General features: G+C 48.5%; 3 protein-coding genes across 11 annotated transcripts in view; 1 reads left to right on the forward strand and 2 right to left on the reverse strand.

The window, feature by feature from the left end:
- The first annotated feature begins 88 nt into the window (after positions 1–88).
- ENDOG (endonuclease G) lies at positions 89–3,756 on the forward strand. Its single transcript, XM_077146916.1, has 3 exons — positions 89–915; positions 2,015–2,124; positions 3,408–3,756. The coding sequence occupies exons 1-3, from the start codon at positions 412–414 to the stop codon at positions 3,688–3,690; spliced, it is 897 nt and encodes a 298-aa protein (XP_077003031.1). The 5' UTR covers positions 89–411; the 3' UTR covers positions 3,691–3,756.
- On the reverse strand, positions 3,123–10,786 carry SPOUT1 (SPOUT domain containing methyltransferase 1). 2 transcript variants are annotated; one of them, XM_077146914.1, is made up of 13 exons: positions 10,693–10,746; positions 10,411–10,575; positions 10,054–10,099; positions 9,598–9,723; positions 8,147–8,306; positions 7,784–7,873; positions 7,627–7,676; positions 7,265–7,395; positions 5,808–5,880; positions 5,623–5,721; positions 5,050–5,152; positions 4,730–4,877; positions 3,123–3,915 (listed from the first exon to the last, which is right to left on the reverse strand). In XM_077146914.1, the coding sequence occupies exons 4-13, from the start codon at positions 9,683–9,685 to the stop codon at positions 3,847–3,849; spliced, it is 1,011 nt and encodes a 336-aa protein (XP_077003029.1). In that variant the 5' UTR covers positions 9,686–9,723; positions 10,054–10,099; positions 10,411–10,575; positions 10,693–10,746; the 3' UTR covers positions 3,123–3,846. The 2 variants fall into 2 exon arrangements, with proteins under 2 accessions (XP_077003029.1, XP_077003028.1); XM_077146913.1 differs by lacking the exon at positions 10,411–10,575 and having other exon boundaries at positions 10,693–10,786.
- Positions 10,787–18,211: 7,425 nt separating this feature from the next.
- Positions 18,212–26,392, reverse strand: part of KYAT1 (kynurenine aminotransferase 1) — a 61,425-nt gene continuing 53,244 nt past the window's right edge. For all 8 annotated transcript variants that reach the window (XM_077146833.1, XM_077146856.1, XM_077146864.1 and 5 more), the window contains 12 exons: positions 25,686–25,744; positions 24,445–24,592; positions 21,538–21,687; positions 21,370–21,456; positions 21,016–21,144; positions 20,478–20,598; positions 20,020–20,096; positions 19,815–19,904; positions 19,518–19,704; positions 19,360–19,439; positions 18,759–18,845; positions 18,212–18,673 (listed from right to left, as the gene is read on the reverse strand). In XM_077146833.1, coding sequence (XP_077002948.1) covers positions 18,608–18,673; positions 18,759–18,845; positions 19,360–19,439; positions 19,518–19,704; positions 19,815–19,904; positions 20,020–20,096; positions 20,478–20,598; positions 21,016–21,144; positions 21,370–21,456; positions 21,538–21,687; positions 24,445–24,592; positions 25,686–25,744 — 1,281 coding nt within the window. In that variant the 3' untranslated portion in view covers positions 18,212–18,607. The remainder of the gene's footprint in view (positions 18,674–18,758; positions 18,846–19,359; positions 19,440–19,517; positions 19,705–19,814; positions 19,905–20,019; positions 20,097–20,477; positions 20,599–21,015; positions 21,145–21,369; positions 21,457–21,537; positions 21,688–24,444; positions 24,593–25,685; positions 25,745–26,392) is intronic.

Consider the following 26,392-nt stretch of genomic DNA (forward strand, 5'->3'; position numbering starts at 1 on the left):
TCTTGGAGCTTATTAAGAAATAGCTGTACGGCCTGGATGGGGGAGGGTCCCTCGGTGTAGACACGTGGGGGGGGGCAGGGCGGAGCCGGGCAGGCGATGGCCAGTCCTAGCGCAAAGTGGGCCTGCCACACTTCAAGCCTGCGTCTTTAAAGAGCAAAGAACGAGAGCCGAAATGTGCACCCGCTGCTGGTCCTTCTCTCGTTGCGAGTCTCCAGCCTTTCTGAGCAATTGTGAATAGAAAGACGGACGAATCCTCACCCTCCCACGTCTCCGCCTGCCCCCATCCTCACGGTGGGCCCGCGGGCTGGTGCGGCCCCTTTAAGAGCCTCACGGGTTGGGCGTCGGAGGTCGCCGGGTTCCCTCTGTCCCGAGTGGCACTTTCCATTCCCGCTCCCACTACGGTGCTGGATTATGCGGGCGCTGCGGGCCGGCCTGACCCTGGCGCTGGGCGCTGGGCTGGGCGCGGCCGCCGAAGGCTGGCGGCGGCGGCAGGCAGAGGCACAAGCAGCGCCCATACTTCTGGGCAGGCTGCCCGTGCTGCCCGTGGCGGCTGCCGAGCTGCCCGCGGTGCCCGGGGGACCAGCGAGTGGCGGCCCGGGTGAGCTGGCCAAGTACGGGCTGCCGGGGCTGGCTCAGCTCAAGAACCGCGAATCGTACGTGTTGTGCTACGACCCGCGCACCCGCGGCGCGCTCTGGGTGATCGAGCAGCTGCGGCCCGAGCGGCTCCGCGGCGATGGCGACCGCCGTTCCTGCGACTTTCGCGAGGACGAATCGGTGCACGCGTACCACCGCGCCACCAACTCCGACTACCGCGGCAGCGGCTTCGACCGCGGCCACCTCGCCGCCGCTGCCAACCACCGCTGGAGCCAGAAAGCCATGGACGACACCTTCTACCTGAGCAACGTCTCGCCCCAGGTAGCGCTTTGCCTCTCTGAGCCTGGATTTGCCCCTTTGCAGCATGGAGTCGCCGCCGGGTGCGCGCTCCAGGCCAGGTGCCTTACTGATCCTGCCTTGCACTTGTAGGAGGAAGGGGAGAGCGCCGCCTCTGCTGTGGGCCGCGCCTGAGCGTCAGTGCTCTCGTCTGTAAAATGGGGTAATTCCCTCTTGCGGTAGTGTTGAGGAATTAAAGATACAATGCATGTAAAGTACTGAATACACTTCCTGGCCCACGGCAAGCATTCAGTGAATGTTAATTAGTGGCTTTTTTTTGAGAAAGCTGAGGTTTGGAGAGGCCAAGTGACTAATCCAGTGTCACACACCTTGGAAGGAGGAGAACCCAGGCAGTCTATATAGACGAACCTAAGTTTTCAGCCATTGCCCCCTAATCTGCCTGTCTGAGAGGAGCAAAAGGAAAAATAGCTGGCAAGCATTCAGGCTGTTAATACCAGTTACCGTGTACCCTGGATAAGCCACTCAACCTCTGGCCCCACTCCCAACAGGGTCTGGCACCCAGTCCATGGAGGTTGATGTGGGGCTCTGAATGGCCTGTGGGGTATGAGCTTCCAGCCTGACTTCTTTTTATGCTCTCTCAATAGTACAGTCCTTTACCCATTTTATTAGACATCATAATGAGGCCTGGGCGCCAGCTAAAGTGATGGAGTCAGTAGCAGATTCAAGAAGTTCTCGCTAAGCTCTACACGTAGTTTAGATTAGAAGGAAAGAAGAGATGGTTGGGAGAGCTGGTCTTCTGGTGAAGCCCTCTGCAGGCCAGGCCTGTTTCTTTCATCTTAATGGGGAAGATGTACGTCTTCCTTCATATACCTCTTTGAAACTGAGACTTAGGGGTGCCTAGCCCTTCCATTCTAGATGGGAGGGTAGCATCTTCATTAGCCATATTTGGACTTGGCCCTCATGACCATGTCACCTTGGGGAATGACTCTCCTTTGTGAACCTCACTTTCCTGCTCTTGCTTGCCCATAGCTAGATATCCCCCTGCTTGATGCCAACATCCCCTCAGGGCCTGGGACAGTCCTGGGAAAAGGGGAATACCCCACTTAACCCCCTTTCCTCCCAGGTACCCCACCTCAACCAGAATGCCTGGAACAACCTGGAGAAGTACAGCCGCAGCTTGACCCGTACCTATCAAAATGTCTATGTTTGCACAGGGCCTCTCTTCCTGCCCAGGTGAGACTGAAACTAGGGGTGGGGGGACCTGGGGATGACATGGTCTCCCACCCATCTGGAAGTCCCTTCTTACCACTCACGCTTGCCTCAGGCTCCGGATCAACACCAAGTCAGTACTCTTCTGGTTCTTGATAGGTCTGTCCTTCTCCCTGCCTTGGACCTGCATTCCATTCCATTTGGGTATCCACCTACACCATTTCTCTCTTGGACCCTAAGTCTGCCTTGCTCCTCTCTCCATTACCTCTGAGTTTGCCCTGCTCCTCTCCATTACCTCTTCCCATACCCAATCCCAGCCAAATTTGTATTCTACCTAGGCAGAAACCCTTGCAGATCCCTCAATGCACCAAGCTCTTTTGCCTTGGGTTTTCTCTGCTCTGAACACCCTTCCCCTGGAGCCAGCATTTTAACTCAGATCTGACTGGTTCAAAACCTTCACTATTGTGCCTTGGTGTAACTCTAGCTCCCAGGTCAAAGGGAATGAGGTTCTCTGCACAATCTGATTTTTTCTGGTCTGTTGAGGATAGGGATGAGCAAGGCAATAGGTTGTGGCTAAGCAGCTGGCTTTGGAGTGTACAGACCTGGGATGGAATCTGGGTCCTAATACCTAGTTCTTAGGTGGTGGTAGGCAAGTGACCTATAAGCCTGAATGACCCTCCTGTAAGAAGAGGACTGTACCTCTTACCTCAGGGTTGTTGAGGGGACTGAGTAGAATGGTGAATGTCACCTGCTTAGCTCAGGGTCTGGCCAACAATAAGGGCTTGGCAGGAGCTGGCTGGGGTGGTGGCTGGAGAATTGATAAGCTTTAATTAGCAAGTGCCTCCTATGGCCTACAGAAATGGAGTAAATCATTCATTCAGTGTTCTGGGTACCTACTACACACCAGGCCCTTTGCTGGGTACTGGGGATTAAATCATCATGGTCCTTGCATACCACCCACAGAGAGAGACAAACAGTAATTAAATGCCCACAAGAGGAATGTGAATGTTTAGGAGGCCTGGTTCTTTTAGCAGTATTTATTGCCATGTACTCTGCCTGGCTCAGTATTGGGCATGAAGAAAACACTTCAGGGTAAGAGGCAGTGCCCTCCCTGTTAAGAGTTCAGCCTCATGGGGGAGCTGAGCAAGGTACAGAAGCCTCACACTCAAGGGGCTGCCCTGCATTTGACAGAAGTGGACTTTGGGTCAGGGAAGGCTTCCTGGAGGAAGAGGCGTTGGCATGGGGTTGGACCAAGCCTCAGGCCCCCAGGAAGCCCTGAAAGGACATGTGCTTGGGTCTGCCCACAGGACGGAGGCTGATGGAAAGTCCTACGTGAAGTACCAGGTCATTGGTAAGAACCATGTGGCAGTGCCGACGCACTTCTTCAAGGTGCTGATCTTGGAGGCAGCAGGTGGGCAGATTGAGCTCCGCTCCTATGTGATGCCCAACGCACCTGTGGACGAGGCCATCCCACTGGAGCGCTTCCTGGTGCCCATTGAGAGCATCGAGAGGGCCTCAGGGCTGCTTTTTGTGCCAAACATCCTGGCACGAGCAGGCAACGTCAAGGCCATCACTGCTGGTAGCAAGTGAGGGAGGCAGCCTGATGAGACTGTGGGTATACAGGAGTTGGATCACATTAAATGTAGTTATTTTTGAGACAGGTCTTGGCTATGTCTGTCCCAGATGTCTTGTAGGAACCCCTGGCTTCAACGCTGCTGTTTCAGTTTCTTGGGCCAGAAAGAACCTTCAGCTGGGCCTGGCACCTGCCTGGGTGAGGCCAGGCTGCAGGGCAGACAGGGAGATGAGGATGGCTTCCTGGAAGAGAAGTGTGACAGTATGCTGGGACAAGGCTGCCTGGGTCCCCTGGCTCCTTACCTCTCTTCAGTGTCTTACTGCCCAGGACTGAGCTCCTTGGGACTTTGTTCCTCAGCAGTGCAATGTAGAGGTTAAGGACAGACCCAGGACCATTTTTCAGAATCTGCCACTTGGCTAGCTGCATACTTGCCAAAGACAGGCCTCACCTTTCTGTTCCTCAGTCTCTTTCTATATAAAATGGGGATGACAGTAATGATTCCTACCTCCCGGGATCAGGGGGAGGCTCTCCCAAGATAATAGGCAGGAAGTTCTTGGTCCTCAACGTGGGTATTAGAAGGATGAGAACCAGAGTTCTGCTGGGAGGGTGAGGGTAGCAGGATCACAGCACCTGGCCGAGGGAGAGCCCCTGGGAACACGTAGACTGGGGCTGTCCACTCTGTGTAATCACCACCCCTCTGAGACTGATGGGAGCAATAGAACCTCACCCTAGGTAGGTGCCCAAAGGGACAGTGTTCTGGCTGCCTTAGAAGTGGGTTCACAGGTTCTGTGGATACCTAGGACCAAGGCTCTCAGATCTAGCAGTATACTACTTCCTTAAAGAGGTGGTATCGGGTGGTTCAGTGGAAGAATGCTTGCCTGCTATGTGGGAAACCCGGGTTTGATTCCCTGCCCGTGCATCCTCCAAAAAAAACAAAAGAGAGATGCAAGTAGGGCTCAAAGTGGAGAGCGCCATATACCTGCAATTATACAAGAGAGTAGGAAGAGCCCAATTTGGGAAAAGGCTGGGACTGGAGGTGGGGGAGGCACTGCTCACCTCAGTGCGGATAGTGCGGCTGCCTTGGTTAGGGCAGGTGTTGATGTACAGGTCGAACAGGACACTGGGTTCAGCCACCTCCAAGTTGGGATCGGCGTCCACTCCAGCTTCTAGCCCCTGAAGGCCCCCAAAAACCACAAGGGCATGCCTGGTACGCACAGGAGATGGGGACACCACTGACTGTTCATCAAGGCCCCAAGTGGACACAGTCCCCAGAGCTCAGCCTCCTGTACAGAGGCTCAGTCTATACAGCTTTGCCCCCAGTGGGCTGTTTCCCGTTCCACTCCTCCCACCCCCTTGCTTCTCCAGGTTGTACCCACTTGAAACTGGGGAGCTGGGCAGAGGCCACAGCTGAGCCTCGCTCTGATGTCCCAATGGTCAGGTCGTACCCATCCTTGAAGGGGGCCTCAGCAAACACAGCACCTGGGGGTGGGGCCAGCTCAGTGGGGGTCTTGCTCCCCACCAGCCACAGCTTCTGGCTGTGCTTGTGTTTTTCTGGGGGATGGGGCATGACAGACACTCAGGCAAGGGAATCTCTGCATGGGGAATGGGCAGGGTAGAGACCAAGAATATGCTAGTTTGGGGGAACAAAGCAGAGGGTGGAAGTGGGAAGGAGCCTGTAGTAGGGCTGCAATATATCTGACCCTTCCGTCCCATTCCCAATCCCACAACAGACAATAAAAATTATGATACTTTTTCTCAGAAATCCTTAACAGGACTCCAAGTAGCACACTTAGATAACATTGATCCACTGTCCCAGACTGAGGAGACAAGGAACCAAGGCCCAGAGAAAGAAAGGCCCAAGGACAGAAAGCTAATTCAAGCCAGACTCTCTGCTGCTTCCCAGACAAAGGAAACACACAGAGATTTACAGGAGAAAGCTTTGTCCTTACTGAGGCAAGAGGCCAGTCGGACAGTGTAGCCCCAGTAGAGACCAGCTTTGGTGCGAGGGTCCTGTGATGATACAACTTTTCCACGGTAGGTCTTGCTTTCTGGAAGGGAAGCAGAGACAGTGAAGACTGGGCTCTGAGCCCTCGGCTGGCCAGGCTACCACAGGGCCTGGAAAACCCTCAAATACCTGGGAGTTGCTTCTGGTTCAATTGTACGGTAACCCGAAGTCCAGGCTCCAAGTTCTTGTCAATCTTTACCTCCTGAAAGAGAAGCCAGAAGAGATGGGAGCTGTTCCCTCCAGGAACAGCAGGGGGCACCACTCTCCAAAACACAGGAGAACTAGACTGGCAAGGGACAGTAGGAGTTTAGGTCAACTACTCCATCCCCACCCCTTTAGCTCCTGGGCTAGATCTGCCCACAGGAGACCATTCGTGAAAAACAACTTTCAGCACAAGACACAGGTTAAAAATGAACACTCCTTGTACAGGGCCTGGCACAGAGTAAGAGGTAAATATTTCATGAATAGATGAAATTCCAGTTTGCTACATTTTGGTGGCTCTGCCACTGACTCGCCATAGGAGTTTAAGCAGGTCCCCTAACTTCTTTGAGCCTTAGTTTCCTGATCTGTCAAACAGAAAACTTTCCATAAACAACAGCTACTGCCATACTGCATATCACCTGGCACGAAACCAGAGCTCAATACACTGGAACTGTTGCAATAACTGATGTTTGTGTTTTGTGCAGATTTTGATTTATCACATTTGAGGGGCACTTTTTTTTTTCTAACTTTTGATCATTCCGTTCTATATATATAATCAGTAATTCGTCACATAGTTGCATATTCATCATCATGATCATTTCTTGGAACATTTGCATCTATTCAGAAAAAGAAAACGGAAAAAAATTCATACATTCCATACCCCCACCCCTCCTCCTCACCGATCACCAGCATTTCAATCTAAATTTATTTTAACATTTGTTCCCCCTATTATTCATCTTTATTCCGTATGTTTTACTCATCTGTTGATAAGGTAGATAAAAGGAGCATCAGACACAAGGTTTTCACAATCACACAGTCACATTGTGAAAGCTATATCATTATATAATCATCTTCAAGAAACATGGCTACTGAAGCATAGCTCTATATTTTCAGGCAGTTCTGAGGGGCACTTTCTCTTTTGAGAGTTTTTCATGTTTTTCCCTACTTTTGTCTACATCTGTCATTTTATAGTTCGCTTTTTTCCTGTTACTTTTTTATTGGCGTGGCATAGGGGAGAGACTTCAGAATGAATGAGTGGAAAAGTATTACTTCCGACCCAGCACGGTTCTTCAACACACTGGAGCAGCCTCAGAGTTACAAAATTTTTTTTTTTTTACAGTTTGTTTTTTTGTTTTGTTTTGTTTCAGCATGAGGACCATCTCATGTTGTGCTTTTTAAAAAACAGTCAATTCACTGCCAGCTTCATTTACTGAAGCCTGTTTTTGTCACTTCTCTGTCACAAATCTCCATCAGTGGAGGATCGGCAGGTAGAGATACCTGCATCCAGGGTTCCCACCCACATGCCCCTGCCTCCCCTCCAGAGCCAGGTGTCTCCAGAAGAGCCCAAACAGGTGGCAGGTCCCAGCCCATCTCCTCATTCTTACCTTCTTCATGCCACAGTTGACAAAGGAGCCATGACCCACCCGGGTGGGCCGGTCCAACACAACGCCTTCTCGGAACTCAGACTCCTCTTCCTGACGCATGTGGTGAGGACTATCCAAAGGGTTCAGGAGCCCTGTGGGTGAAGAGACAGCAAGGAGTCTGGGAGATACTAAGAACACTGGGGTATGGCAGGGACCCTTGGCTGAAGTTCTACCTCTGCCACAGACCTGCGATTTGATAACAGGCACAGGCACTAACGTCTCAGGACCCGTTTTTCCAACTGTACAATGGGTAGTTAGACTGAATTTCTCAGTGTATGGGGAACAATACACAGGAAATGGGAATAAGGCCCACCTAGACATACCTGCAAACTGTAGGTCCTGGTGCTTGGGGAAAAATGCCTTTCGCAGGTACCTATTAAAGAACACAGATCTCAGGGAGTTTCCAGGGGAGGGCACCTCCCATCTAACAGTACCCTGACCACCCCTCGCTCAGGGAAGTTTGCCCTTCATCCCCCTTACTGTGGACATTCCAGATACTGCAGGATCCGGGCCAGCTGTATACTTGCATGGCCCCTCTTGCCAATTCCTGTGAATTCCCCCTCCACAGTCCTAAAGAGAAAAAGAAAGGGATCAAGCTCTCACAGTGTGCCCAGCCCTGGGCAGTGCCTCCTTCAAGAGCTCTTCACTCCCAATCTGACCCTCTGCAGTCAACGCCCATGCCTTGTAACCAACCCTACCCTCTAGTGATTATGATGGGGCATTTCAGGCAGGGTACTCAGAAAGGACACCAGACAGGTAGGCAGGGAGCAAAGTGAAGCCACAGCCAATCCTGGTGGTCCCTCTCTGCTCCCTGAGCCCCTGCCTTGTGGGCTAGTCTCTTACTTGGCATCTTGGCTGTCTTCGTCGAATACTACAATCTCATCCACGCAGAAGATGGTACAGGCTCTGGCAATCTGGCCAGCCAGGTAGGTGCGAAGCTCAGGTGACTGGGCGTTGTCCAGGATGGAGCCTGGCAGGGCCACACTCAGGGTGTAGGGCCGTCCTGGGAATGGATGGGGTGATTGTAGTCAGCCTGAGAAGCTGTAGTCCCACCTTCCATCTCTTCCTCTGCCTCCAAAGCCCAGGGTTAAAGAATTTTCCAAATGGGAGGAATTTTGAGGTCATCAAAAAAGATCCAAATTCCTTCTCTGGGCCTCAGTCCCTCCACGAAGAAAATGGGCTCAGTAATCAAGGTTCTCTGAGCAGGGCAGACCACTGGGCAAGGCTGGGGAGTGGTTAGAAGCATTGGCCTGGCTACTTATTGTCTCAGCCCTCCAGCTGTAAAATGGGGGTAATATGAGAGCTAACATCTAATAAGCCTCTTATGCATATACATTAACCCAATAACCTTAGGAAGTAGGTACTGTTTTATTCCCACTTACAGGGGAAGAACCTGCAGCCGGGAGAGGAAATACATGGCCCAAGGTTACACAAAAGGTGGGGCAGCTGAGATACAGGTTCAGGCCATTTGGCTCTGAGGGGCCAAGCCACTGCCTCTCTCCTGGGGTCATTTAGAGAGAGCCGGCTGAGATTACACTTGTAAGGGGCTTCCCTGATGGCTGGCACAGATGACATGCTCGGTCCTTGTCTCTACTGGGACCAGCATCATTGGTAGCTGCTGGCCTCCATGAGGGTAGACACAGCTCCCTGACCCTTCAGAGGTTCAGGTCTAGCTAAGAAGGAAAGAGAATTTGTTAGTGTAGATCCAGATGTACTGATGTGGGAGGATATCCAGGACATAATGTGGGGTCCATTTTGTAAAACCGTATCTCCATACCCCTCTACATGTGTACAAACAGGCCCAGTGTCTGGAGAAACTCACCATAATGTTTGGGAGGATTTTTCCTTTCTTCTTTATAGTTTTTGGTATTGTTTTAAGGGTTTTGTTTTGAGCATGTATTATTTATCATGAGAAAAAATTAAGGCATTTTTATTATTAAATGAAAATAATTAAATGAAAAATGAAAACAGGCAGAACGTGTTCAGTAAAAGAAGTAAAATAACTATCATTACAATTATGAGGTTCTGGGGACATAAAGGTATGAGATATGATGCTTACCCTCTAAAAGCTTGAAATCTATCTAACAGGAAGTTAGGTCTCAATTTGCTGCTCTATAACCTGGGGCAAATCCCTCCCCTTCTCTGGGCCTCAATTTACCCATTAGTACAAGATGTTTGGACCCAGTGGTCTCTAAGGGCCCATCCAGATATGACATTCTCTGTCCTTCCCACAAGCAGGTGCAGCAGGCCAAAACATGCAGCCAGTGTTCGTTTCCAGGACCCAGCCCACTCACCACGGTCCTCCCTCTGCACAGCTGCCTCCTCCTCCTCTTGGCGCTTTGCCTGTTCTTCCTGTGCCTGCTGTCGCTCCAGTTTTTTCATCAGCTTGAGGTCCTTCCACTTCTTTTTCTCCTCTTTCTCTGGATAAGAGAACATCCTGATTAGTAGTGAGTGGTGGGAGGTGGGGGGACTTGGAAGGGTCAAGGGAGCAGTCCTCTCTTAAAGTGTGCCAGCCTCAGCTCTGGAGTGCTACTAGGTGGATGACCAGGAAGCTGTGCGGGAAGTCTCCTCAGGGCTCCTGGTCCCTTCTTTCCTCCCTTCTTTGGGTCCTAAGGGACCGAGAGGGGACAAGGCTGGTAGCTTCGCACAAGGCTTAGTTGTGCACTTATGGAGTAGTCTGGGGGGTGAGCACAGTCCCCACCCCCGCCCCACCTTTCAACCCTAGCCATTCACCCCAGCTTCGCACTTACTCTGCTGCTTCCATTTCCGCCACTCCACCCTTTGGCCAAATTCACCCTGGAGTAGGGGTGAGAAGAAAATTGGGAGAGTGAGGCTGAATGGCCACACCTGGGAGTGGGCGTCCCTCCCCTAAATGGGGGTAATGGGGGGGGGGGGCGGGACGCGCTGATGTCCGGAAGTGGGCGTCAGGATGGCAGGGACCTGCTATTCCCCCAGTGCCTGGGACAGAGTGAGCACCAAATAAGTTGTTGAGTGAGTTCCCACTGCACAGAAGAGGAAACTGGAATTCAGAGGGACTCGCTTTGGGAGTCAGGAGAGGAATGAGTGGTAAGTCACGACCGGACTCGTGATTGCAAGCGGGAGCCCACCTCCTGAAACCCGGGCCGCGCCCCGGCCTCAGTATCCACAGCGGGTTACGGCTATGGATTCTCTGATGCTGTCCCTGTCGTAGCTCCGACCCCGGCCAGCATCGGTTCTCATCTGGGCTGAGGCGCATGCAGCCACCGGCATGAGGCAACTTCAGGGCTTCAGGTCTCGGATCGGCGAGAAGAGCAAAATTTGCTCGTGGGGTAGCCCTGCCTCACCACAGCCCCCTGCGCGGCGTCCTCTCAGGGCCTCCGCGTTTGGGAGACGAACCTCCTGTTACCTACCGGGCCGCAAGGGCGCTTTCCAACGCGTTCCGCCATATTTCGCCGCAAACTGCTGGCCCCGCCCCTGCCATTCAGTCTCTCCTCTTCCGGCCGCGCCCCCACAGGGCCGACCAATCGTGGAGCGAGGGCGTAACCTGGGCGCTGGGCAGCTGCGAGTGCACGTGGACCGCGCCGGGTCCGCGGGCCTCCAGGGAGTTAGCTCTTCTGTTCTGGGACCACGGACAACGTCAAGAACTGCTTTCCAGCTCCCAGGCACAGTTTGCTACATGAAGACCCTGAAGCCCCGAGCTGGAGTGTGATTCAGAGCTGGAAAAGACTTTGGAGGTCATTTTATGCAAGTTCTTTTATAGATTGACCCATTTTTTCTTTTTTAAATTAGCAAATTTAAGAATCAATATTCATTCATACAATCAACAGGTATTTATTGAGCCACGCCTATTTTGAGCCAGGCAATTCCGCATTAACCCCTAGGGACAACTCAGAGGTAAACCAAGGCAGACACTGTTCTGGGGCTTACAACATACTGGAGAAGAGAGATTAATCAAATTAATCACTCGCTTAAGCTTAAGTCCACCTTAAATTTTTCAAATTAAAATAAACTTAATATAAATCAAAATTTTTTTTAAGTAAAAAAAAATTTATTAATTAAAAAAATTACAAGAAACACAAACATTCCAAACACATACACTCAGCAATTCACAATATCATCACATAGTTGCATATTCATCATCATGATCATTTCCCAGAACATTAGCATCAATTCAGAAAAAGAAATAAAAAGACAACAGAAAAATATAACAAACAGAAAAAAAAATTTTACATGCCATACCCCTTACCCCTCCTTTTCATTGATCACTAGCATTTCAAACTAAATCTATTTTAACATTTGTTCCCCCTATTATTTATTTTTATTCCATATGTTCCTCTCATCTGTTGACAAGGTAGATAAAAGGAGCATCAGACACAAGGTTTTCACAGTCACATAGTCACATTGTGAAAGCTATATCATTATAATCATCTTCAAGAAACATGGCTACTGGAACACAGCTCTACATTTTCAGGCAGTTCCCTCCAGCCTCTCCATTACATCTTGGATAACAAGATGATATCTACTTAATGCATAAGAATAACCTCCAGGATAACCTCTCAACTCTGTTTGGAATCTCTCAGCCATTGAAACTTTGTCTCATTTCACTCTTGCCCCTTTTGGGAAGGTTTTCTGAATCCCTTGATGCTGGGTCTCAGCTCATTCTTGAGTTTTTCTCAATCCCTTGATGCTGAATCTCAGCTCATTCTGGGATTTCTGTCCCACGCTGCCAGGAAGATCCACACCCCTGGGAGTCATGTCCCACGTAGACAGGGGGAGGGTGGTGAGTCTGCTTGCTGTGTTGGCTGGAGAGAGAGGCCACATCTGAGCAACAAAAGAGGTTCTCTTAGGGGTGACTCTTAGGCTTAATTTTAAGTAAGCTTGACCTATCCCCTGTGGGGTTAAGTTTCATATGAACAAACCCCAAGACTGGGGGCTCAGCCTATAGCTTTGGTTGTCCACACTGCTTGTGAGAATATCAAGAATTCAACTTGGGGAAGTTGAGTTTTTCCCTGTTCTCACCATTCCCCAAAGGGGACTTTGCAAATACTTTTCCACTCACTGATCAAATCACTCTGGGATTCATCAGGGCATCACCTGGACCAACCAACAAAATCTCATGTCCTATACAAAGTTCCATGTACTTAAGGTGTTCAATCAACTATCTACATAAGTTTTATTAGGAGATGCACTAGTCAAAGTATAGATTTGTACCAAATAAACATTTTTTGCTTTAGTCTCTCACATTAGTTGAAATTTTAAAATATTAAGTACCATCTATTTTCAGCACACTGCAGTAATGACATTCTTTTGTTCTTCCTCATGCAAAAACATTATTTAAATTTGTACATTTAGTCACTATCATTATACACTTAGGCATTCCTAGATTACACCATCTCAATCTTTATCGTCTCTCTTTCTTTGTGATTTCATTTATGCCCCAGCCCTCCTCCATCTATCATTCTCATATGCAGCTTCATTCAGTGTTTTAACATAATTGTATTACAGTTAGATAATATTGTGCTGTCCATTTCTGAGTTTTTATATTCAGTCCTGTTATACAATCTGTATCCCTTCAGCTCCAATTACCCAATATCTTACCCTATTTCTATCTCCTGATAGTCTCTGTTACCAAGGAAATATTCCAAGTTTATTCACTAATGTCAGTTCATATTCAGTGAGACCATACAGTATTTGTCCTTTTGTTTCTGGCTAATCACACTCAGCATAATGTCCTTAAGGTCCATTCATGTTGTTACATACTTCGTAACTTTATTCTGTTTTACAGCTGCATAATATTCCATCTTATGTAAATGTCACAGTTTGTTTAGCCAACTGTCTGTTGATGGACATTTTGGCTGTTTCCATCTCTTGGTAATTGTTAATAATGCTGCTATAAACATTGGTGTGTAAATGTCCATTTGTGTCCTTGGCTTCGTGTCCTTTGAGTAGAGACAGCATATAGATGGGTCCTGTTTTTTAATCCATTCTGCCAGATTATGTCTTTTGATTGGAGAGTTTAATCCATTAACATTCAGTGTTATTACTGCATGGGTAGTACTTTCTTCTACTATTTTGCCTTCTGGATTTTATATGCCATATCTAATTTTCCTTCTTTTTACCTTTACTCAGAGTCTTCCTTTCTACATTCTTCTCCACACCTCTCTCTTCTGTCTTCGTACCTGTCTCTAGTGTTCCCTTTAGTATTTCTTGCAGAGCTGGTCTCTTGGTCACAAATTCTCTCAGTGATTTTTTGTCTGAAAATGTTTTAATTTCTCCCTCATTTTTGAACGACAGTTTTGCTGGATATAGAATTCTTGGTTGGCAGTTTTTCTCTTTTAATAATTTAAATATATTATCCCACTGTCTTCTCGCCTCCATGGTTTCTGCTGAGAGATCTGCACATAGTCTTATTGGGCTTCCCTTGTATGTGATGGATTGCTTTTCTCTTGCTGCTTTCAAGATCCTCTCTTTCTCTTTGACCTCTGACATTCTGATGATTAAATGTCTTGGAGTATGTCTATTTGGATCTATTCTCTTTGGGGTACGCTGCACTTCTTGGATCTGTCATTTTAAGTCTTTCATAAGAGTTGGGAAATTTTCAGTGATAATTTCCTCCATTAGTTTTTCTCCTCCTTTTCCCTTCTCTTCTTCTGGGACACCCACAACATGTATATTCGTGCGCTTCATATTGTCTTTCAATTCCCTGAGTCCCTTCTCATATTTTCCATTTTTTTCCCTATAATTTCTGTTTCTTGTCGTATTTCAGATGTTCCATTCTCCAGTTCAGAAATCCTATGTTCTGTCTCTTGAAATCTAGCATTGTAGGTTTCCATTGTTTTGTTCATTCCCATAAGTTCTGTGATTTGTTTTTTCAGACTTTCAGTTTCTTCTTTTTGTTTTTTCCTTGCCTTCTTTATATCCTCCCTCAATTCATTGATTAGGTTTTTGATGAGGTTTTCCATGTCTGTTCGTACATTCTGAATTAATTGTTTCAGTTCTTGTATGTCATTTAAATTGTTGGTTTGTTCCTTTGACTGGGCCATATCTTCAATTTTCCTAGTATGATTTGTTAATTTTTGCTGGTGTCTAGGCATTTAATTACCTTAATTAGTTTATTTTGGAGATTGCTTTCACTTCTTTTATCTAGGGTTTTCTTGCTGGATGAATTTGTTGTCCATCTGTTCTTTGACATTCCGTTCAGCTTTATCTGGACCTTTAGCTTAAGTTTTGTTTAACAGAGGAGAATTTTTCAGTTCTTGTTTTCTTGTTTCTTGCCCTGCTTGTGTGGTGCCTTTCCCCCACACACACTTAGGAGGGTCTACTTAGATATCATAGACCCCAGCCAGATTTTCCCAGACCAAACTGGCCTCCTATCAGGAGGAAAGAGTCACCTGTGTCAGTTTTCCCTGAGGGTGAGACCCAGCAGGTTGAAAGACCTTCCTGTGAAGTCTCTGGACTCTGTTTTTCTTATCCTGCCCAGTATGTGGTGCTTGTCTGACTGCAGGTCCCACCAGCATAAGATGATGCGGTACCTTTAACTTTGGCAGACTGTCCCTGCTGGGGGCGTGGTGGAGACAGAGGAGAGGTTGTAGGCTGGTTTTAATGGCTTCAAATTACCAAGCCCTGGTGTCTGAATTCCTTGATGGAGGGATTCCACCTGGGTGGGGCTTCACCCCTCCCCTGGGGAAGGCACAGGCTCCAGATAAGCCCCCAAAAGAGCTCACTTCTGCCTATTCCTGGGGCAGTTGCAGCCTGAAAAGGCCTGCCGCTGTATCCAGAGGCAGTCAAGCCTTTGTAGATACACAGCCACAAAAACCTCTGTTTCCTTCTTTTTTTTTTTCCCCTTTTTCTGTCAGTCCTGCCCCCTTGGTGCCAGGGCAAAAATGAGCAACCTCTGCTTTGATCAGGTTCGCCTAAGCTGGGGGCCTATTTTCAGTAGTCAGAATTGTTTAATTAGTTCCACAATTGACGTTTGATTGTGCCCAGTCCCTGCTGCTGGTAAAGTCCTTTCCTTTCCCCTCTGGGAAGCGGCCTGTGGGGGAGGGGCGCTGGTCACCGCAGCTTTGGGAACTCACGGTTTGGGTGGGTGCTTGCAGCCGGTCCAGCTGGTCCAGACTGGGATATGCTGTGTGTCTGGTTACTGACGTGGCCCCAGGAGCTGTTCTGTACTGTTTCTGGTTATTTAGTAGTTGTTCTGGAGGATGAACTAAAATGTGCACGTTGTTAAGCTGCCATCTTGACCTGGAAGTCTATAAATTTCTAAACCAAGATTTTAATTTAAAATTACTCATCTATTATACCAGATTCTCATAAACACTTCAAAACTCCTTTTAATAACAGACATACATGCTGATCATAACGATTATAAAACAAATTTCATGAGGATTGTGTTCATTTTCCCTTTTTTTTTCTCCTGAATGGGAAGGCAAAATTATTTATCTGTCTAAGGAAAATCTTCCATCTTGAACAGGCTGAGGTTACTCAGTCTAAGATCTGGGGCTTCTCTTAAGTTACATATTTAAGTTATGGGCAGAGATTCTGGACTGGTTCATGAGACATGAGCAGTTTGACCAGGGTAGTTCTGCCCAAAAGATTTACAGGTTTGCACCACAGAGAGCTTTCCTGCTGTCAGGTATATATTGTGTGGTAAAGGGGCCCCAAACCTGAGCTGATATTTTGTTCCACAATCCTGACTTTGAAAGAGTGGCAATACTAAAGAGTGGCTTGGAAGGGGTAGGAGGAAAGGGTTTTTATCAGCTCCCTCTATTAAACATGTGATATGAACAAAAAACATGTGCTTGCTATGCAAATTTACTTCAAGACAAGTCTCCTAGCACCACCTTCCAAACAAATTCAGGAGCTACCATTGCTTTCCAGTGGGGTGTCTGCACAAGGGATTGAATTCTCCTTCCACCTTTTGCCAGTTGGATATTCTTCAGCAAATCACTTCTCCAAAGTTGTGTTTTCACTTGTAAAATTGAGATAACAACTCTTGTCCCACAGGGTTTTTGTTATGATTTGTTCAATGAGATGACAGATCTGTAAGTGATTGGCACATAGGTCTCGCACAATAATGTTAGCTACTTCCTTCCCCTATGAATTATTTATGTCCCTGGGTCTCCTGGACCACACGGAGGCTATTCTTGGAGCCCTGTGGGATTATCTGTGTCTTCCCTGTCAGACCTAGACCCCTGTGCCAGTTTGAAACTATTATGTACCCCAGAAAAATTATGTTTTAATCCTGACCCAATTTTGGGGGGGCAGCTGTTTCTTTTAATCCTGATTCAATATCATAGGTTGAAGACCTTGATTAGATTATCTCCATAGAGATGAGATGCCTAATTGTGGGTGTGACCTTTTAATTAGATGGAGATGTGATTCCACCCATTTAAGATGGGTCTTGATTAGTTTACTGGAGTCCTTTAAAAGAGGAAAATTTTGGAGAGAGCCAGAGCCAACAGAAACTTCAGAGCAGACAGAGAGAGCAGATGTAGACGTTGATGAACAGTTGCTTCAGAGAATAGAGACATGGATGTTTGGAGATGCTTGGAGCCCATCAGATGTCACCATGAGATGTTGAGCAAGCCAGGCCTGGAGAGAGCCAAGGGAAGCCAAGAGATGAAAGCCAGCCCGGGAGAAGCAAAGTGAGGAACCCCACAGGAACAGAGGCTGAAAGCCACGGAGCCTGGGAGCAAGGGATCAGCGATGGCAGCCACGTGACTTCCTAATTGACAGAGGTGTTCCTGACCCATCAGCCTTCCTTGAATGAAGGTATCTGTCCCTGGGTGTCTCAGTTGGGACATTTTTACAGGCTTATAGCTGTAAACTTACAACTTATTAAATTCCCTTTTTAAAGTCGTTCCATTTCTGGTATATCGCATTCCGGCAGCTTACAAACTAAAACAACCCCTCCTCTCCCACAGACAGACAGACACATACACATGTCACATCACATGCCCAGCCACTAAGCCCAACACCAGTAAGTCCCCTAACCACGTGCCCTCAACACCATCTGAATGACAGAGAGTGAGGAGTGGGTCCTAGTCCTACTTTACTAGTAACTGCGTGACCTCAGACAAGTCCCAAGTCCCTGCCCTTCTTTGGGCCTCTTTTTTTTTTTTTTAACATTTTTTTATTGTGAAATATATATACAGAAAAGTGATAAATTTCAAAGTTTAGTTTAACAAGTAGTTATAAAGCAAATTTCTCAAAGTACAGTATGGGTTACAGTTCCACGATTTCAGGAATTTCTTTCTGGCTGTTCTAATACACTAGAAACTAAAGAGAAATATCTATATAATGATTCAGTAGTCATAATCATTTGTTAAATCCCAACTTCTCTGATAGAACTCCTCCCTCTCATTTGATCATTCTTTCAATCTTCAGGGATATTTGGGCAATGACCAGTCTAATTTCTTCATGAAGAAAAGGGGTATTGATATTATAGGGTAGAAGAATGCAGCTGGCTGATGTTCTGTGGGAGACTGGTACCTCTACATTTCAGGGCTTATCTGGCATAGGAACAGTCTGGAGGTTTTAAGTTCCTGAAAAATAATAAGTAAAACTTTTACAGAGTCTTAGACAGAGCCCTGGTTTTCAGAAATACTGTTGGTTGGAGCCTGGCATACCAGGGCAATTGTAATATCTGGCTGAGGCTTGCATAAGAGTAACCTCCAGAATGACCTCGTGACAACTATTTGAAATGTCTTAGCCACTGAAACCTTAAACTATGCTGCATTTCTCTTCTCTTTCCTCTTATGGTCAAGAAGGTATTCTCAATCCCATGGTGCCACAGGCAGGCTCATCTCTTGGGCCTCGGCTTTACTCTACACAGAGGGGTGGGACCTAAGGCTCACCAAGTTTCCTTCCGTTCTGACCAAATTCTGACCAGCACCAAAGTGTGAAGCAAAGAGAAACAACCAACAAGGATTTGAATAACTTAGAACTTTATTGAGGGCAAAGCATACTGAGTTGAAGAGTATAAAGGTAACTTCCCAAGGTCAGAGTTGGATAAGGAAAGGAAAAAGTTTATGCCTGAGCCCTAGCTGGGGCCATACAGGGCTGAGGACAGGCTGGGACTCGAGGTCTAATGCATTGCTGGACTCTGTCCTCTGGGTCTGGGGAGGCCAGCAAGAGCCCTACTTGCAGCCTGATCTAGGGAGGGGTAGGGAAAGGGCTTTTAGGGTCTCCCTCACCTGAGAAATATGGGTGCTGTGAGAAGGGGATCCCTGACTCTCCCAGAACCATCTATACCCAGTACCATCTAGACAAAATAGACCCTTGCAACCAAGCAGGGACCAGCGGGGCAGGGCCAAGGAGACGACTTCAGGGTCTGAGCTCAGCCTTCCACTCCTGCAGCTTCTTGTCCATGGCCTGCAGTGTGAATTCATCCTGCAACACAGATCGATCCTACCCTTCTCGCCACATCCCCAGCCCCAGGGAGCCTCGGGAAGTTTCCTCCATCCCCGCCCTTTACCTTCACAAAACAGAAGCGGATATAATGATCAAAGTGCTTCTGATGAGGCACACTGTAGAAGACAGAGACTGGGATGGCCACCAAGCCCTGGGAAAGAAAAAGCCACATGGCCCAGCAGGTCTGGAGACCTGGGGGACAGATCAGCTCCCACGATGGGGTAGGAGAAAGAAAGTCAGTTCTAATGCATCACCGCCCAGCATGAGGAAAAGAACTTCAGAGCATCCTTCCAAGTCCCTCCTCACTCGGAGGGGAAATGGAGGCTGAGAGAGGGGATGTTCATATGACAGATCATGGCAGACTCAGAGGAGAAATAAGATTTAAAATCAGCTGAGCTGGGGGACCTCAGCAATCCTGAGCCAACTCCCCGCTGTACAGATGGGAAGTGAGGTACAGGAAAGGACAGAAACTCCTACCCAGCCCATTGGCATCTTGCTACAAATCAGAAACAGGCTCCCTTTCCTTGAAGTGGATTCAGCCCTGCACAGGGCTCACGGCAGCGGCGGGGCTGGATTTTGTCCCATCCGTCACTTGGCGGGGTACCTTTGGGCAGTGCACAACCTGTAAAACTGTGCTCAGTGACTCTGGCACAGGCTCAGCTCACCTTGTTCTTGATCATCCACTTGACAAAACGTCTGTCATAGGGCTCATCTGCATCACCAGGCAAGTTGGGCATCTTGCTCTCTGGGGGAGAGAGGCCAGGCTGAGCCCTGAGCAGCCTCCAACCCCCATATCCTTCTCAGTCTGGCTAATCTCACTCACTGAAGTCTGAGATGTCTGTGATGAGGAAGTAGCTGCCCTGGGGAATTATGGGTCTCAGGCCAACTGACTGCAGGCTGCGTATCATGTGGTCACGGTTGTGCTGTATAGTCCGTGGGAACTGCACAAAGTAGCTGCTGGGTTGGCCGAAGTGCAGCTGCTCCCTCTGGAAGCTCTGGGCTACCGCAGCCTGGGGAGAGAGGATAGACAGGCAGATACATGTCAGGTGACTCTGGGCCCAGCCTGGGCTCTTTTGTTTCCTCTCCCTCCACAATGGTGGGGCCCTCCACCCCTCCTCACCTGGCCCAGTGTGGGACAGTGGTAGATAGAGTGCTGATGGATGGTCCGCAGGTGCTTCATGAGAGTATCCGGACCCAGAACCCAGCCCACCTGGACCAGGAACACAGGTAGCAGGTGAGGCCCTCCAGGCCCTGGCCAAACCCTTTTGTAATTCCCAGGCCCACCTCACCTGCCGAAGATGACAGCAGTACCCTCATTCACTCACCTTCCAGCCAGTGGCACTAAAGGTCTTGCCAGCACTACCGATGGTCAGGGTCCGTTCCCACATGTTGGGGAGACTGGCTGCCCAAGGCCAAAGAGAAGAGGGGCTGAGATGGGGATGGGGGACAGGGAAGGGGTGGTGGCCTGGGCTCCAAGGCAGCACACAGAGGCTCCCAATACTCGGTACTCCACAGTATGTACTAAGTAAGCTATTACATTTCATCCTCAACAACCACCCCAGGAGGCAGGTGCAAGTGTGATCTTATTTTCAGAGATGGGGAAGCCACTGCCCAAGGTTATACCACCTGTGCGGCTCCAGACCCTCAATCCTAATCCCCAGGCCTGTGCTGACCCACACATTGGGCTCACAGTCCTGCCTCTGGGGAAGCAGGCCTGGTTGGAACAAACAGCCAGGCCGGGGCAGGGGTGGGTGGGCAGGGGGAGCTAGGGGTTGCGGCTCACCAATGCTGATATGCTGGTTCCCATCGTAGACCAGCCACTGGTACACCTCATCGCTGATGCACAGCACGTCATGCTGCTGGCATAGGCTGGCCACCAGCTCCAGTTCTGCCTTGGAGAAGACCTGTGGGGCCCAAGGAGGGCACAGGCCTACAGCAGGGGCCCTCACCCCATACCCTCCAGAGGGCCTGCTCAGAGAGGTTCAAGGTTTCCAGCCAAACCTGGAGCTAAAGTTTTCCTTGCATTATCCCATTGACTCAGCACCACACCTGCTGTGTGAAGTTGGTTCTGACACGTTTTCCCTTTCCAGATGAGGGAACACACTGAGAGGCAGCCACTGTCCCATGGGCACGGGGAACTAATGGAGACACCCAGCCCATTCTACCACCTGTACCCTGATACCTTCCCTGGGACTTGTCCTTGGGACCACTGCCAGTCTCAGTCCTCAGAGCCCCTGAGGCCCAGAGGTAGAAAATCAGCAAAAGAGATGGAACCAGATCCCAGTCTGGAGAGGTCCCAGGAAGAAGGTTCTCTCAGGTACCTTTCCCAAAGGGTTATTGGGTGTGTTGAGGACAAGGGCTTTGGTGCGAGATGTGAACTTGCTGGCCAGCTCGTTGGGGTCCAACTGCCAGTTGCTGCTGGAATCCAGTTCCCCATCCTGGGTGGGGCTCTGCAAGAAGCAGTAGGAGGGGGTGGGCAATGCTCACCATCCTAGACCTTCAACTGCAGGCATCTATCTCCACCCATCTCCTCTGGGGCTGTGGACCACTCTTTTTCCCTCATCTTGGAAGAGCTGGTCTGCTTTCCTTCCTTCCTTCTTTCCTCCCTCCCAAGGTCCAACCCAGCTCACCCCTCGGGCCCCTCTGCCCACTCATACCCCAACCAGCCACCTTACCGGTTTCAGGGTCACAAAAACAGGGTGACCCCCTGCCATCAATGTCATCGGCTCATAACAGTCAAAAAAGGGTTCGATGATGATGACCTGGGTACAAGGGCCAGGTTAACTGGCATCATCCCTGACTTGAGCCCTCACCCCCACGCAGCCCAAGCTCTGTCCACTCACCTCATCGCCTTCATCCACCAGGGCCTGGAAGGCTGTGAACAGGGCCCCATAGGCACCCACAGTAACCAGCACATTCGTGAGTGGGTCTATTTCCTGCCCCAGCAGCTTCCCAAAGAAACTTGCCAGGATCTTCGTCAGTGGTGGATAACCCTGCCAGGACAGCAGGGGTCAGCAGCCTTCACTGCCTTGGTGTAACCTGGGCTCAGTTAACCTCCCCCTTGGCTGGATCCAGGCAATTCTAGCACCTACTAGCTGCAGATCCTGGGGCAAGGTCAGCTCCTGTTGAGTGAGCTCTTTCAGCCCTTCCATCAGTGCACTGATCCTATTCTGAGCCAGACACAGTGCCAGGGCCGGGATTTGGCAGAGAACAAGACACAGGGCTAGGGCTGGCCTTCATGGAGCACAGTCTAACAGAGCCCTCAAAGTAGCAGGAGCTCCACACTTTAAACACCCCTCTTTACATTTTAAGAAACATATTTGTGCCCATCAGATCCTCCAGGAGCCTTACGAAAGAGACGTTATTTGATCCCTATCATTTGACAGGTGGGAAAATAGAGTACTAGAAAAAGAGAAACGACTTGCCCAAGCTTATATACAGTTGAGGCACAGGAAAAGGATTTTATGTTGCAGCTTTGGAAGCACCGTCTTTGAGAGGAAGATTGATCTGTAAGCTCGTTTGTTAAGGACACGTATAAAACATTCAAGGCTAAGCAAAGGAACTAAAACTTAGAACATAAGTAAATAATTGACTAAACTAGATTTGACCACATAAAAGTTAAAATTTTCTGTACAGCAAAAGATACCAACACAAAGAGAAAAAAATTGCAACATAAGAGAGATAAGATACTTAATATATAAAGAGCTCTCACAAAGCAACAAGACAAAGATACATAGACAAATGAAAAAAGTGAGCAAAAGTAGCTCAGAAAAAAAGTGCTGATGTCCAACACACATATGAAAAGAATAATTGAAGAAAAGTAAATAAAAGCAACATTGAAATATCATTATAACATCATAAAATTATAATGTTAATGTTAGCAGATTTTAGAACGATTGATGCTGTCCACAGTTGGGAAGCATATGGCAGAAAAGAATCCTCTCTTTGGCTTGAGGAATTAGTATGGGTCCATTTATGTTAAATAAAAAAAAAAGCAAATCCCACCTGAATATATATGTATATATAAATAATATTAGTCAGGGTTACAGGAATTGGCTCATACAACTGTGAGGATGGGCAAGTCTGAATTCCATAGGGCAGGCTGCAAGCCGGAAACTGTCGTGAATGCCCCCGGAAATGCTGGCTGGCTGAAGTAGAGATAGAAATTTTTCCTTCTGCTTGCTGAAATCATCATTTCTCCTTTTAAGGATTTCAACTGATTGGATGAAACTTCTCTCATTATTGAAGGCAATCTCCTTAGTTGATATAAGTTGTAATCAGCCATAGAGCCAATCAACGGACTGATTATTTAAATCGACAAAATATATCTTTACAGTAACAGCCAGGCCAATCAATGCTTGTTTGACCAAACCACTGAACACCATCCCCTGGCCAAGGCCACACATGAACTTAACCATCACAGTCCACCCCTTGTCCATTTGGCACCCGTTAAAATCTCCTTACACTATACTTAATCTGAAATTAAAACAATTAGTCATATTTTCACCTAAAAATACTAAACCATCCTCTGTACAACCAGAAATACACCCTTTCCCCAGAAGAGGGTGCAAGTCCTTGGATATTAGTCACTCAAACTTAAATACTATGACATAAAGTTAATATAACTTATGTTATATAAGGGGATATGATAGGGAAGAAAACAAAGATATTTGCTTTATGCATATATACAACCATATTCATAACAAAACAAGGAGGAAATATTTATAACCATTACAGTCCTTGTTTCTGTAACTGATCACGTGGTCATAGCTTGTAATTATAATGACTTTTTTCCATTATTTATTCTGTATTTCCATTATCCTTATCAAGCACCTCATCTTACAGCAGTTCTTTGCCACCACTTGGTGACCCTAGTCTTCATTCCTGAAGTTTCTAGGCCATTAGTAATACAGCCTGGATTGGGCTGTTGCAATTTTCCATTGACTTTACTCACAGGACATGGTAGTACTAAGAGGTGCCCTAGGGGATCTCCTGTATTTCAGGCAAACTCTTCTTTATCTTCATTGTAGTGGTCCTATTTCCCCTTGATAATCAATATCAATCAGGCCAGTATAGCAATTCCCTACTTTGCCTGTTGAGTCAGAGGCATGATGAGCCCAAGGTGGCTGCGTGGCAGTCTTAACTTCCAGTTCAATCACTGTTGTGTCTCCTGGTGGAAACACTCCTCCTTTTGGAACTAAGACCTATAGACCACAGAGCTTAAGGTTGTGGAGACAGAGGCAAAACATTTTCTAGTGGACCACTGTAGGTAGCAGTGAGTGTGCCACTCCCATTTCTACCCCTTGATTCTTGGACTCCTGAATCCTTGCTCTGTAGGAAGCAGCCCCATGGAGTGGATGCTGATTTAGCTTCCTAAAGAATATCACCCCAGCCCTGAAAGGTATTGCCACTCAGTTTCCCCAGGGTACATTCCCTCCTTGCTGTTCCCATAGGTTGCCTTCCTCCTATATCACAGCACTTATTAACTGACTTCATTAGTACTGGTTTCTTGTCTGCCTTACCCATCAGACGGTGGAAACCAGCACAGTTGGAAACAGAAGAAACCCTGAATGAACACTGAATTGGATTACCCATGCTGTATCCCAAGCCACCTTCTGGTCATTAACTTGGTTTTCCATGAATCCTGGCACCCAGGTCGGCTTGGCCCCAGAAAGGCCTGTCCCCTTCCTTCTCCAGGACCTCATCTGAGGCTTGTACCCAGGGACCCTGGGGAGGGACAAGAGACTCACAAATGCCTTGGTGTACTGGTTGAGCATGAAGTCTCCACTGACTGCGTGCTGAAAGGCTTCGATGGCGAAGTCTGGGGGTGCAAAGTCAGGGAAGCCCTGACCCAAGTTGACGGCCTCATGCTCACTGGCCAGTTTGACAAATTCCACCCTGAGTGACAAACAGAGTCAGCATCAGCCCATCCCACCTCTCCCATCTGGCTGATGGCAGAGCTGAGGGTCAAAATCCGGTCATGAATACTCTTTGGTGGTTGTGACAGGGGGAACCAGACCCAAAGGCTCTACAGAAACTGGCTGCTCACTAGGCTGTGTCTTGAGGGTCCTGGTCCTCAGGCCCCCATCCAGGGGGTAGCAGGAGCCTGGGGCCCTCTTTTGCCCTGACCTTTACTGCCCACCGCCCTTCTGGCTCTCCTCTCCACTGCATCCCATCCCATCCCGGCCACTTGTCTTGCCCAACCTGCTTTACAGAGATGATCCAAGGGGAAGATGGAGGTGGAAGATGTTAGTAAAGCACAAAGTGCTGTAAATGGGGGCATTTTGAAAGAAAGAAAGAAAGAAAAAAAGGCCTCGTTTTTTTGTAAAAAGAAACAGTCAACAGTTAAAATGAAAAAAAGGATAGTAGAGAGGTGTTTCTCTGCACATGGCCAAAGGTGTAGGAGAAGGGCTGGGCAGATTTTACACCTCTTTCCACTGTACCAATGGAATCACTAGTAAACAGAGGCACAGACTCCTTCCCTAGTTAGAACAAATCAATAAAGAAAAGAATGTCAATAACCTCTGCAAAGGTCTGATGACCCTGTGTCAAGGACTTACTCTGTACCAAGTGTGAACTAAACTAATCCCTGGAAAGCCCTTAGCCTGGCCCCTGGGTCATAGCGGGTACTAGGTAAATGGCTATTGCTATTATACAGCATTTCCCCTCCTCCTAAAGGTCCTTCAAGGTAGGTGTAATTATCTCCATTTTGCAGCTGGGAAGCTAAGGCTCAGAGCAGGCAAGTCACCTGCCCCAGCACCACAGCCAAGGCAGGCAAAGGTGAGAGTCAAACCCAAGCCAGCTGCCTTGGGCCAGGGTCCCTTCCTGGCACCTGCAGCCTCCTCGCCTCTCACTGAAGGTAGCCTCATATCTTGCAGTCTCAGCAAACTGCTGCCCTGGGCTCCACTGTCTTGCTTTCTGGCAGCAGATCCCAGGATAGCTAACCCTGTCCTGTCCCACACCCATAGCTCCCCAGCCCTGCCCGGCTCACCAGGGGTTTTGGGCAATCCCATTCAGCCTTCGAGCCGGCAGCCGTTTGGCCATGGTGAACTGGAGAGGAAGGAGAGGGAGGTCAGGGCCAGTCGGTGCCCTGGCAGCAGTTTTCTAGGCCACAGCCCCACCTTTTCTACTCCCTGGGCAGAAGCACAGATCGGACCTCCCACATAGCAAGGTGTGCTCGGCCTGCCTCCCCCATCTGCCCCACAGGCTCCCATGCCCGGTTCCTCCCCCCTCCACCAGCCAGTAAGGGCTGCTTGGCATGCCACCATTGACTCTTGGAGTTCACTGGTCCGATTGCCCTGGCTTCCCCAGGCCTCTAACCAGAGTCCTGATGCAGCAGGATAAAAGTTTAAACCTGGAAGGGATGCGGGCTGAGGAGCAGGAAGGGGGGAGAAGTGGGGGTCAGGGGGGAGGGCAAGCTCCTATTTCCAGAAATCTTGCTCTGGGCCCCACCCTGGCCAAACTCATTCATTTATTTCTCAGAACAACCTCTAGCCAGTAGGACTTGATCTCCTTTATAGATGGGAAAATGAGGTGAGTGAGGGCAGTGATGTGCTCAGTGTCATACAACAAATACTCAGGCTCAGGCCTATTTGACACAAAGCCATGTTCTGATTCAGGTGAGGGGGACATTCATGTGAGTGTCCCAGCCCACCCCTCCTCTCACTTCCTCTGCCTTCCTTCCAGTCCCATTTCCTC

This window comes from Tamandua tetradactyla, chromosome 2, assembly GCF_023851605.1.
Source record: "Tamandua tetradactyla isolate mTamTet1 chromosome 2, mTamTet1.pri, whole genome shotgun sequence".
Classification (NCBI taxonomy): Eukaryota; Metazoa; Chordata; class Mammalia; order Pilosa; family Myrmecophagidae; genus Tamandua; species Tamandua tetradactyla.